The sequence below is a fragment of the Papio anubis genome, chromosome 4 (genome assembly GCF_008728515.1).
Source record: "Papio anubis isolate 15944 chromosome 4, Panubis1.0, whole genome shotgun sequence".
NCBI classification, from domain to species: Eukaryota; Metazoa; Chordata; class Mammalia; order Primates; family Cercopithecidae; genus Papio; species Papio anubis.
The window spans coordinates 160,872,746-160,886,933 of NC_044979.1; the positions used below are offsets into that span (position 1 = coordinate 160,872,746).

The following is a 14,188-nucleotide window of genomic DNA, read 5'->3' on the forward strand; positions in this document are numbered from 1 at the left end:
ACCTTCCTGCTGTTACAATAAAAAGCTATGAACATTACAAAGGCACTTGAAGAAAATCTGTGCTGGGAAATGCCTTATTTGAAGAGCATTTGAGTACACTCCATGAAGCCTAAGATAGTTACTTAATCTTCCGCTAAGCCTCAATTTCTTCATCAGTAAAATGATGAATATATTTCATATTTCATAGGATGTAGGCTTAAATGAAATCATGCATGTGAAAAGCACAATGTCTATTATGCATTAAGTGTTAAACACAAACTTTCAAACTTTTACATTTCAGTCATTTAAATCAAATGATCTACCACAGCAGATCTCCCCAAGGACACTCTAGCTCCAAACTAACTATAATCCCGTGGTGACAAGCCAAAGAACCAGGGTTCCTGGGTTTATTCTAATGCCCAGCCCTCCTAGGCTTCTGACTGCCTATCTCCTCATCGTAGAGGGATTCCTCCTGACCAGTCATTACAAAAATTATTGAAGCATGAGTAAGATTGAGTCTGTGTTTGGATTGGAGGAACGGGTAAGTAACAAGGTATATATATGTATGTGTGAGTGACTGAGTGTGTGTGTGTGTGTGTGTGAAAGTTACAAACTAAGGATGGTTTTTAAAAATTGCAAAATGTTAAGAGATTCATCTAGGATCTGACCCACTTCCCCAGAAATTTACAGAATTCAAGACCAAGCCTTTCATATTCACTGTCATCAGTTAGATGGACCCAATAGCTAAAAAATTAAGGAGAAAAAAAATGGAGGAATATGAGAAAAAAAAGTCAAGTCAGAGGACTGAAGAATATATACAGAACATAGAATACTAGAAATTTTCTGAAAATAGGTGATAGCGAATACCTCAAGAAAGTGAGGAAATGTGAAGAAAAAAGGGAGCTTAAAGAAAAATAGTAGAGTTCATAGATGGGACACAAGTACAAAAAGCTGGCTGAGCATGTGGTTCTCTACTAATAACAACTGGAAAACAGTGAAACTAGCAGGAAAAACTTGCACATAAGAGTTTAACTTTCCACTTTGGGTTTCAAATTCTCCCATAGCAATAAGGGTAAGTGAAATAATGTTCACATAAGTTTTTTTTTTTTTTCCTTGTCTATTACTGTAGTTTTTTTGGTTTGTTTTGTTTTTGTTTTTTTTTTTTTGAGACAAACTCTTGCTCTTGTCCGCCAGTCTGGAGTGCAACGGCGCAATCTCAGCTCACTGCAACCTCTGCCTCCAAGGTTCGATTCTCCTGCCTCAGCCTCCCGAGTGGCTGGGATTACAGATACGTACCACCACGCCCAGCCAATTTTTTGTATTTTAAGTAGAGACGGGGTTTCACCATATTGGCCAGGCTGGTCTCGAACGCCTGACCTCAGGTGATCCACCCGTCTCGGCCTCCCAAAGTGCTGGGATTACAGGCGTGAGCCACCACACCCAGCCTGTTACTATAGTGTTTTAACAAATCTAAGTGTACTAGTATTAGTCTTCATTCATCTAAGACATACAAGTACTGGAATTTTTTAGGTGGGTTCCTCAAATGTCATCACAATGGCGTCTTCTCTATATTCAGTCACTCTTCCGCCCTTCTCTGTAATGCTCAGGGATTTCCCAGCTCACTAGCACTTAACCTAGTATATCCTAAAAGTCCAAGTCTAACTAGAGAAATGAGTTTAAATACAGTGAACATTTCATTTTCACTATGCCACTAAGCTGAAAGAAATGATTTTTGGTAAATAAAAGTTCATCACAGCAGACAATTAAGTGAAAAGTTCTATATATAACTGAAGATCAAAGGATTCTCACCTGGGAAGCTTGTCAAGATGCATATTCCCAAGCTCCCAGGCTCCCACTCCCACTGATTGTAATACTGTAATGGAGCTGAGGACACTACATTTTTACCGGGCTGACCAGGCAGTTCAGATTCAGGTGGATCATAAACCAGCTCTGAGGAAACAGTGGTTTTATACACGATGCTACTGTTGATGTTGCTACTAGGAATGGTGCTCAGCAGAAATCCTGCAACATATGGATCTGTTTACACACTATTCACCGTGTAATGAGAGTCTGCCACATAGGCTAAGTGATAAGAGATGTCTTGTGGTTGACCTCTCTAGAGATAAGCAGCAATGAAATTCCAATGAAGTCTCATCATCCCTCATCACCAAAACCATCCTAACCACCTCAATGAAATACACCTGACCTCCCCCACTCTCCCCACCCACTGCTCCGAAACCAGCTGCCCTATGTTCTACCACCAGCTGCAACCAACCAATGACCTGATACTAACTGACGCTAATCTATCAGCTGCTGCCTAGTGCAACAGAGAGGGAAAGTCAATGAGAAGGAATTGGGTGCGAGTTCTTGCTTTGCAAGTAATGGGTTGACTAATGAGACAGCCACAAACGTCAATGCCATCCCATCTCACCTTCTGCAAGGCTTCAACAATCATACCCAGTCTCCACTTAGGAAAATTGTCCTTTCTCAAATGCTAGCAGCTCAGCAATGTGCTCTCTTAACCCAGGCCAAGCACATAGTAAAAGAACTCCAAAAAGGGTTCTAGCCGGAAGTGATCTTTCTCCTCCATGCTCCCAAAGCAGATTATAGCTCCTCCGTAAACGTGCTTCACATTTGTGCCCCATGTTTGGTTTGTTACTTATGTATACATTATCCTCTCTTCTAGATGGAGTTTCTGTAGGAAAGGAGAATCCTTTTTATTTTTTGGTATTACACCCAGCTCAGGACCTTGCTCAGTTGCTTAAATTGAATGAGAAATGTATCCAAGTACCCACTGATGTTGAAAATTCAACTTGTTCTAATATTGTGGACTGTCTGTACCTGGCATATCTGTGTCCCAATTTGAGGAACTGTTTTTCAAGTTGACGTGAATGGATTCCTTACAGATGCTCAAGCATCAATTTGGTTTTTCCTAAATCCTGCAGATCAGGAAGCTGGTATCCAAGTTTGCTTTAAGAACTTTCATTATTATAAATATATGTATGAAATTTTGTCTCCAGAATTTTTTTCTCAACAGGTAATCCTGACATAATTACAACCAATTTTGAGATGCTTCAAAAATAACACTGCAGTAGTAGCCACCCCTAAAACAAAATATTTCTCCTTTCCTTCAATATATGTAATCACATATGACATATAAAATCCGCTTACTGGATAAATTTATCTTTAAAAGATTATCTATATTTATTAAAAGTTAAAATACATATACTCTTTGACCTGGAATCAGGTATAACAATGTATTTTACAGAGCTACTAGCACACATGTGGAATCATATATGTACAAGGCTACTAAGAGAAGTATTAGTACAGTAACAAAAATTAAAAATCAACCATAAATAGGGAATAGATTAAATAACGGTGCACTTATGAATGAAACACTAACTTCTAAAACAGAAAGTAAAAAGAAAGGGAAAATAAGGAAAACTGGATCAATCCAACTTATGACAGGACAGGAGAAAAAATAATGCAAAGAAATGATAATCACAGTAAAGTGAATACAAATTAAAATTTATCTACTAAAAGACAGTAATTCAAAGACTAGATTTAAAAGGAAATAATAGTTTTATGCTATTTACAAGACAGACTTAAAACCTAACAACATAAAAATGTTGAAAGTAAGAATATACCAGGTAAATACTAAAAAAAAAAAAAACTAGTATTAACAATAGAACCTGATTTTTTTAAAAAAACAGATTAAGAAAACTAGATTAAAGGAAAAAATCATTATTACTGAAATAGAGAGGATCATTATTTAAATGATAAAAAGAAGCAATTTATCACCACGTTTAAAAATCCCAAACCAGAACACAAAGTGCTAACAAAATCATCTTAAAATAAAATAAGCAAATGCTGATTTAGCCATAAGGAGAAACCGCCAAATCCACAATCATTTTAGGAGAATGGGTTTAAGAAAGGAAAAAAAAAAAAAAGATTTCTATATGCTCTTAAGAGAAAATCTAAAAAATAATGACATGAAAAAGTTGAAAGGAATGGAAAAATATGTACCATTAAAAGGAAACCCGACATAGGAATGTCATTATCAGACAAAACAGATTTTAAGACAACTAAGAAGTTAACAAGCTGACCCTACAATAAAAATGAAAATTTTGAAAAAGAATAGGAAAGAACTCACCATAAGAGAAATCAAAACTTGTTATAAAGCTATAGTTGTTAAAACGGTGTTACAGTGGTACATGGACAGATAAATGGACCAATGAAGCAGACCCAGGCACTGAAAGGAACCTTTTATATGACAGCATGGCACAATCATTAAGAGTAGAGAGGAAATAGGCTGGGCACAGTGGCTCACACCTGTAATCCCAGCACTTCGGGAGAATGAGGTGGGTGGATCACCTGAGGTCAGGAGTTCGAGACCAGCCTGGCCAACATGGTGAAACCCCATCTCTACTAAAAATACAAAAATTAGCTGGTCGTAGGGGCAGACACCTGTAATCCCAGCCACTCAGGAGGCTGAGGCAGGACAATCACTTGAACCCAGGAAGCAGAGGCTGCAGTGAGCAGAGATCACGCCATTGCACTCCAGCCTGGGCAACAAGAGTAAAACTCCATCTCAAAAAAAAAAAAAAAAAAAAGAAAAAGAAAAAGAGTAGAGAGGAAATAAATGGTCCAGAAGAACTGCCTATCCTTGTGAAGGAGAGGGTGATTCAAAATTAGGTCCCTTTCCTCACTCTATATGCAAAAAGTAAACTTCAAATAAATTATACAATTAAATGTGAAAATCAAGACTTTAAAATAAACAATGCAGTAGGCTGCTTTATAACATCAACTTAGGGAAGGCTTTTTTTAAATTTCATAAATATAAATCATAGAGGAAAAGATGAATTGTCTACCTTAAAACTAAAGACAACAGAAACAAAATTAAAAGGTAAGCCAGACAAGAGAAATATTTGTAGTGACAAGGGTTTAACTTTCTTTCTTTTTTTGCACCTGGCCCACAAGGGTTTAACTTTCTAAAAATATAAAGAACCAGTCAGGTGCAATGGCTTATACTTATAATCCTAGCACTTTGGGAGGCCAAGGAGTGCAGATCACTAGGGGCCAGAAGTTGGAGACCAGCCTGGCAACATGGTGAAACCCCATCTCTACTAAAAATATAAAAAGTAGCTGGGTGTGGTGGCAGTTGCCTGTAATCCCAGCTACTTGGCTACTCAGGAGGCTGAAGCAGGGGAATCGCTTGAATCCAGTAGGCAGAGGCTGCAGAGAGCCAAGATCGTGCCACTGCACTATAGCTTGGGCAACAGAGTGAGACTTGTTCTCAAGAAAAAAAATATATATATATATATATATACACACACACACTATTAATATACTATTATACACACACTATTAATATACTATTATACACACACACTATTATACACACACTATTAATATACACACTATTAATATACACTATTAATATACTATTAATATAAGATGCCCAAAAATCCAATTGTAAAAAAGGGGCAAAGGTTGTAAACTGGTAACTCATAAAAACAAATGAAGACGTCCTTATTGGTACTATATGCTCAGTATTAAGCAAATTAAATGAGATAGGATCGTGCATATTCGACCAACAAAATATCTGAATGTCTGAATATAATAAATGTTAATGAGGGAGTGGAGAAATGGGAATGCTCATACTGCTGATAGAGAGTAAACTGGTATAACTATTGTGGCAGCCGGTTAATATTTAGTAAAGCTGAAGATGCATGGTCCACTGTGGTGCAGGCCCTGGAGATATTATCAAATGTGTACACAAAGAAACATGCACAAGGATATTTTCTGCAATACTGTAATACTCAAAAGCCAATAACATCCTCAGTGGTCATCAATAGGAAAATGAATTAATGATAGGATTAATCATATAATGAAATACTATATAGCAGTTGAAATGAATGTACTATTTACATGTATCAACATGCTATACATAAAAAACAATGATGAGCAATAAAAGCAAATTGCAAAAGGATATATATTATGAAACTAATTATGTTTAGTTTTAAAATACACAGAATAATATGGATTGTAGTAAAAAATATAAAATCATGAAGAGTAAGGACAGGTACAAACAGGATAGTGGTTCTTTGTGAGAGTAAGGAAATGACGTAACAAGATCTTCAATGGATGTGCAGTTTTTCCTTTATTTAAACACAAAACGATATGAAGTAAATAAGGAAAAAGGTTGACAGTGGTTACAATTAAATAGTGGCTGTATATCAACACTCTTGGTTACAAACAACAGGATCTACACTTGCTAGTTTAAACAAACAGAAAAAAAATGGCTCACAAGTCTCAGGCCTGGAGGTCAGGACTATTAGGCTCAAAAAAACGCCGATTTTATACCCTGAGCAGCTGTGGGGGAAAAACTGCTAGGCACAGCCTCCACACCTTGCACCATTACATGGGACCTCTGCCACTGCTGCATTGAAAACCACATCACTGCTCCTCTCAACAACTACTCTTGTCTGCAAAGTACTTGCTTCCAGATTTCACACAGGTATGTCTAATTGGTGAGCCCATGCTACCTGTCTCAGCCGTAGCTGTAAGGAAGGGTAGGAAATTAAATTTCATTCTTCTACTGGGTAAGGTAAGATCCATGGAGTGGGAAGTTGCCAAAAAGCAGGTGTTCAAACAGTGCTAGTTGCCCAAAAAGCATGAAAAACACTCAATCAAACAAGTTTGTGAAATTATTCTCTGTACTCTTCTGTATGCTCAAATATTTCACAATTTTTAAGAGAAAAAAATGTTGAAGTATATAAATTCACAAACAACAAAGGGAATGGAAAAAAAAATCAATAAACAAGAGATGTCAACCAAATTCTAAAAGACAAAAAGCTAAGTAACTAATAAAACACTAGAGAACGTCACCACCTAGAAAACATGTGGAGGAAGTTCCATCAGAGGCAGCCAAGCGGCCCAACTGGGCCTTAGATCAGAGATGGCAGAAGTTCATAGATGATAGAAGACAGTAGAGGGATTAATTAAATCTAAACTAATTAAAAAGAAAGGAATTAATTAAAGGCCTGTATACGAACTGGTTGAACACTACCCCATCTTCAAATACAGAATGACCTAAATCCAAGGAGTGCCCCATGTAAAATATCAAAGGGATCTTTTATAAAGTCAGTGAAAGAACAGTCTGCATAAAACTAGGAGTCAATTTAGAAATCAGTAGCCAAGACAAGACCTCTTCATTCTAGCATTTTACAAACCCTCGTGCTACCAGCCAGATTCACCTACTCATCCTTAGTGATGCCTACAAGAAGCCAAACCTTGCTCAAACCACAGAGCTGCCACTCAACCTCCCTACATCCACATTTTCAACTACAAACTGACAGCCAATAAACATAAGACATTTGAAAAAAGCCTGAAACATGTAAGTGAAAGACTAAGATAAAAAATCTGTCACCAGAGAAAAGAGATAATTCAGGGACTAGAAAGTGAATGAACAAATGAATACCAATTATATCGATATCTTCAGAGAGCTTCATGAAAAAACATCACATCCAAAAACCTGAAATGGATTCTATGAAAGAGAAGCAAAAGACAGCTTTCAGAAATTAAAATATGCTTGACATAATGTATTACAAGTAAAATATAAATGCAGGAAAAATAATAGAGAAAGGGAAAAAAATACAGAGGACCAATACAGAAGATGCAAATACAGCTGAACAGTATTAGAGAAACAAAGAACCTCCAGAGAAAAGAAAGAACAAAAAAAGTAAAAAAACAAAAAAGAGATGTCGAAAATTGAAAGGACCGCCTACGTACCAAGCAGAATAACTGACTAAAGACCAAGACACGGGTACAGGATTGTCGAACTTTACACCACCAAGAATAAAAAGATCCTAAGTGTCCAGAGTGTGTTGAGGGAAGGGGATGCAGAGAACAGGTTACATAAAAAGGAACAAGAATCAGACTGGCATCAGACCTTTTATTAGCAAAATCAGATGCCAGAAAATAACTGAGCTGCTTTCAAAGTTCGAAGAGAAAACTACTTTTCAATCTAGAATTCTGTATCTAGCTTAATAGTTCATCAAATACAAGTGCAGAACCCACTTTAGACATGCAATGGCTCACCTCTTAGACATTTTTTCCTAGAAAGGAGCATAGAGACAAATGCTAGCAAAATGAGAAAGTTAATCAAGAAACAGGAAGATATGGACTGACCTCACCCAGAAAAAAAAAAAAAAAAAAAAAAATACAGCCTTCAGAGGAAGCCTGTGCACAAGACACAGAAAACTTGCTGACACTGAAGCAGAAACTTTTTGGCAAAATATTTTTGTAAGACTGATTACCAAGGCTTACTCAAGGTGTGGGTAAACAGGCACTCTTAGACACTGTTACTGGGAGTAACATTCGGCAAAACCTTTGGGAAGCCGGCATCTGGTAGCGCCTGTCAATAATTTCACTGCCAGAAAGCTATTCCTACAAAATTATTTATACATAAGGCAACGTAGAACATAAGAGCATGTGAGTGAAACTGTCTCCGTTCAAATTCCCACTTTACCACTTTCAAGCTCTATGGCTGTTTCCTCATTTAAAAAACAGAAATATCTTCTCAACAGGTCACTGTGGGGATTATACAAAAGGTTCCAGGTGATGAGCTTAGCACAAGGCCCAGCACATGATAAATACTCAGTTAACGTTATTTACTACAAACATTTGCCATTTTTGCACAAGGATGTTTACTGTGCCACTGTTTGGCAAAAAATGCAAGCAAGTATAGTATGATCCTATTTATGTTTTTTAGAAATTACATTTATATTTGTATGTATCTGCCTAGATCTGCAGGAAAAAAAAAGAGAAAACATGCCAAAGTGTTGCATCCACGGAGCAGGAAGGGAGTAACCTGTTTTTGTACAGTTTCCATTTGAGCAACATGAAGTGTTTCATACTTTAGAGAAAAGAAAAAGTAAAGATCACTATTAATCTCGGGGAGAAAGGGTTAATCTGTATAAGCACACACAAACATATTAAAAACATTTATTTTAATTTATTAAACTTATTTAAATTTTAGAAAGTTATTAGGTAGATGTACATTCCTCTGTTGGTTTAGTTTGATCTTCAGTTACCTGTGAAAACATGAATAGCTTTACTTTCCTAATAAACACTTTCAGTTTTACCCCTTCACCCACCATTTTAAATCATTTCATAGCCCTCTTATAATGACCCTTTATCTTTCTCCTTCAATAGTAATTATTACAGAAAGTTAGGTAAGGAGAAAGATTTAAAGGCTAAGTAACCAATATAAATTATCAGGTAAAGAACAATAATTCCATTCAAAAATATAATCTAAGGCATATTATACCTAGGCTTCTCAAGTTTGCCATTTTACTTTTCAGCTGTAAAACAAAATCATTAGTGTAAGAAAAAACACCTGAAGTGCTGTAACAAGCTATTTTAAATCAGTTTATTTTCTTTTGGAGTATAATTCCATTTAGAATAAAGCATATTACAGATTTAGTCTAAATAGATATCTCTATTTCCCTATTTCTATTCTGTGTCACTCAGACTCATCAAACAGACACGGCTAAATCTGAATTCAACACCCCCAAAACCTGTCCTGCCTGCATCATCTATCTTGGTAAAGGGCTCCACCCGGCTACCTAAGGACAGCATTCAAGAATTCACTCTCTTCTTCCTACCTGCATATTCCATCAACAGTCCTATTCATTCAGCCTAAGTTAACTCTCACAGTCCTTCTCCCTATCGTGGCTGAACTTTAGGGCCTCATTCTCTTCTATCCCCCTAACAGAACTCTTGGCTTAAGTCATAGCTATATCCCATGATACCCCTACAATGAGCTTTTAAACAAGAATAGCTGATCAACAGGTCACTTCCCTACTCAAAATTCTCCAGTTACTCTCTATTATCTCAGTGAGGTGGAGGAGGAAAGTCAGGAATGCAAGTTCCACAACATGGAACACAAGCCCCTCATATTCTGTTTACGGACTGACTGATTACCTACCCTACATGTGACCTGTACATTCAAATTCATCTTACATTCATCATGTTCTCTATGTAGGCAAGTGACTTCCTCTGAGATAACCTCCAACCCATTCTCCAACAGAGTATCTGCATGGTCCACTTTTATTCACCCTTTAAGATCAGCTTAAGAGACTCCAATTCCTGGAAGCCTTCCTTAAGCAACTCCCCAGCTTGGTCTGAGTCCTCTTCTTTATGCCAGAGCCCCACATGTACACCTGAACTGTCTCCGTATAAGTCTAATTATCAATCAACATTACTTCCCTAAGGTAGCAAGTACATTTTATTCACTTTTTTGTACCACCAGACCATAACACTACCTGGCACACAATATATCATAAGTCTGTGTTGAATCAATGAACCACGTTTAATCTAATCCCTTCAGAAAAGCAAAATGGACAGTAGAAAAAAGCAACTAAACTAGAATAAATGTTTGAAAAAATATGTATTGACTAACATCATTAGATATTCTAGGTAAGACACTGTCTCTACTGTTTTTCTACATTTTTCATTCCTTTTAAAGTGTTCAGTTACTATTGCTTCTTTAGTTTCCCAAACTATTTATTTAATATTCATTTCTTTTGTTTCTTTTTAAAATTGTTTTTAATTTTACTTAACTCCAAGTAAACATGCTGAACATTTCTTCTTTAGTTTCTTAATCTAAAACGATCACTGTGACCAACTAAAAAGAGAAAATTACTCTCTCCATTCAAAGATAATTTCTTCTCCTTAGAAAAAAAATTTATATACCCCTTACCCAAGAACATTATGATGAAGTCCGTAAACAATAATTCCTATCTGTATAGTCATTAATAAAACTAGGTTTATATATCATTATGAAAAACTGTCAAGAAATATTTCTTGGGTAACCCCTTCATGTGCTAATGTTGTGTTCAAACTTTGGGCTTACACAAATAAAACAAATCCTGAAAGGCTTGGTAGAAGATAACTGTACAGGCAAAGAAAACAATCAGAAAACAGTATGTGGATGTATACAATCAAGCACAAACTTATATGAATGAGTAATTATTTGTTAGAGATTATTCCGAGACTATTCCACGGAGGAGGTATGACTCGGGCGAGGTAGTGAAGAACGACTGTGTGGTAAATAGACAGAAAGAGAATGGGAAATGGAGTCCAGAAAGAAAAACTAAGCAAACTTGAAAATAAGTTTAATGTGTGATGCTTAATGTGCTTGCAAGCTTAACCAGAGTGTTTGTGTCATTGTGGGAAATCAGGATAAGGAGGAAGGCCTAATGAGGCCAGATTACACAGGACAGCTATCAGATAACCTAAGTAAAAGAGGCACACTTAACCTATGAAATAGGAAACAGGGATAGTTGTGGTCAAGAAATACAATCACTCAGGCCAGGCGCGGTGGCTCATGCCTGTAATCCCAGTACTTTGGGAGGCCAAGGGGGGTGGATCAGGAGGTCAGGAGATCGAGACCATCCTGGCTAACACAGTAAAACCCTGTCTCTACTAAAAATACAAAAAAATTAGCTGGACGTAGTGGTGGGCACTGTAGTCCCAGCTACTTGGGAGGCTGAGGCACGAGAATCGCTTGAACCCGGGGGGTGGAGGTTGCAGTGAGCCGAGATCGCGCCACTGCACTCCAGTCTGGGAGACAGAACAAGACTCTGTCTCAAAAAAAAAATACTATCATTCCTACTCATGAAGTCTAAATGCTAATGACAAAGAATAAACTACAAAAACACAAACATTCAAATCTGGTTTTTCAGGACATGAGGACATTTGCACATTTACTGTTAATGGCTAAAGGCAGCTTTAAAATATACCTGACAAATCTTAATCCTTTAAATATTCATTAAGTTTACAAAAAAAACCTAAGATCTAATTGATACCATTACAACTATTAAGAACTATTACTATTACATAGTAATATTATTTCTCTTCAAGTTCTACAATATCATTTTCATGACATTAACAAACAAAATCAAAAGAGAACTGCCAAGTTACAACTTTACCCTTACCAAAACACTAGTGAACAATCACAACACTGCTTTGACTATTGAGACAACTTACTTTTTTCCTTTCTCTTTGTTTCTTTCATTTCCCCCCACCCCTTTGGTTGTTATTGGTTAATTTTGATGAATTTCTTTATAGAAGAGTACTCATTAGCTGTCAAAAACACTTACCATTTTCCGAGATCTTTCCAATAGCTTATCCCATATCGTAAAATGTGCCTTGAAAAGAAAAGATTTGCAATGAACTAAATAAAGTAGTAAAGTCAAAGTAAAAGGGACAGACTCTTTATATAGCTTTTAGAACAAAATAAATAAAAAGCTAGGCAGCACTAATATAGATAAATGGTTATAAAAGTAGCAAAAAAAGGTACTACATAGGATAGCTGCTTTGTTTTTTGCTTTCTTCAATTGCTTAAACCCAGGAGGCAGAGGTTGCAGTGAGCATTTAAGAAAAAAACACTTAAGGATTGAACGTGCCCTTCTTTCACTTTTGCCCCTCTTAATCATTTCCATCACAGAAAGCATTTCTTCTAATAGGAAGCAAAAATCTGCCCTACTTTCCCATAGATTGTGGTTCAATCCTTAAATAGTCAGTTTCAATATTCTAGAAGTCATTCTTCAAATCATAAGAAGACAGTCATTAAAAACCAACTGTGACATCTTCGCACTGAAATGGCAGACCCAAAGAATTCATCAAGTTACCCTAAAGAATAAAAAAACCTAACAAAGACAATAGTAAATTTTTTTTTTTTTTTTAAATGGAGTCTCACTCTGTCGCCCAGGCTGGAGTGCAGTGGTGCGATCTCCACTCGCTGCAACCTCCGCCTCCTGGGTTCAAGCAATTCTCCTGCCTTGGCCTTCCAAGACAACAGTAAAATTTAAACTCAATTTCCTTAGTCCTTAACAATCTCCTGTAGCAGAGGATTATCAGAATGCATTAAGGAAAACTGTACAAAGTGTATCATGACCACATCAATTTTATTAGGTCAACTGAAAGTGATACCAAGGTATATGGGCAGGCCAGTGACTATTTCACACTGCATAAAATCTGTAATAAAAGGTAAAATTAATAAATATCGACACACAAACCCTTCTAGGGAAAGAGCTGATTGGTATGTTTGAAGGGAACACCATGCCTGACTCAGGCGGAATGAACTGCTGGTGTAGAGACCTTGAGCTGTGGCTGGAATATAGTGAATGAGGAAAGGAGTGGTGTTAGATAAAGTCAGAGAAGCAAGCAGGGATCAGATAATGCAGGGCTTTGTGAGACAGGGTAAAGAGTTGGGATTTGTTCAAGGGAAGCCATTGGAAAGTTTGGGGCAGAGGAAGTACACAACAGATTGTGTATTAAAAAGATCACTTTGGCTACTAAGTGGAAAATGCACTGTAGAGGGCAAGAGTGAAAGCAAGGAAGGTGAGTGAAAACAAAGAGGAACTTGGATAAGGGAAGTAGTAGTAGATGAGATGCTAAAAGGTGCATAGATTCAGAATATGTCTCAGAGTTAAAAGTTGAAAGGACTTGCAGATAGACGGGCTGGGGCATGGCTACGAGGGAAAAAGAGAATCAAGGATTACCTTAAACAACTAAGGAAACCAGGGGTATCCAATCTTTTGGCTTCCCTGGGCCACACTGGAAGAAGAATTGTCTTGGACCACACATAAAATATGCTAATACTAATGACAGCTAATGAGCTAACAAAAAAAAAAAAAGTCACAAAAAAATCTCATAATGTTTTAAGAAAGTTAAGAAAGTTTACAAATTTGTGTCTCATTCAAAGCCATCCTGGGCCACATGCAGCCCACGGGCTGTGAGTTGGACAAGCTTGAGTTAAAGGATGATCCCATTTTCTGAAATTGGGAAGGCTAGGAAAAGAAGCAGGTATGTGGAGAAAAGTCAAAGTCAAACGTACATGAGAGGTGTGCTAAATTTTACAAAATGGGAGCGATGAAAGAAGATATAAATAAGTAAGAAGACATAGTAAGTTCATAGACTGGAAACCTCAACATATTAAAGATGTCAATTCTCCCCAAACTGCTATACAGCTCTAATGGACTTCTTATCAGGATCTCAGGAAGACTCTGTTGAGATTGAAAATATTATCCTAACATTAAAACTCAAATAAACTAGAAGACTTAAAACAATTTTGATTAAAAAATAGTAACAAGGGAGGAATTACTCTACCTGATTTCACAGCCTATTTAGAGCTACA

The 14,188-nt window shown here is 36.8% G+C and overlaps 1 protein-coding gene across 8 annotated transcripts in view; it reads right to left on the minus strand.

Moving 5' to 3' along the window:
• The window catches only part of MRPL39 (mitochondrial ribosomal protein L39), a 237,171-nt gene that overhangs the window by 206,304 nt on the left and 16,679 nt on the right, over positions 1-14,188 (minus strand). For 5 of the 8 annotated variants that reach the window (XM_021935554.2, XM_021935557.2, XM_021935558.2 and 2 more), the window contains exon 9: positions 12,150-12,197. In XM_021935554.2, coding sequence (XP_021791246.2) covers positions 12,150-12,197 — 48 coding nt within the window. The other 3 variants (XM_021935560.2, XM_021935559.2, XM_021935561.2) reach the window with 3 other exon arrangements.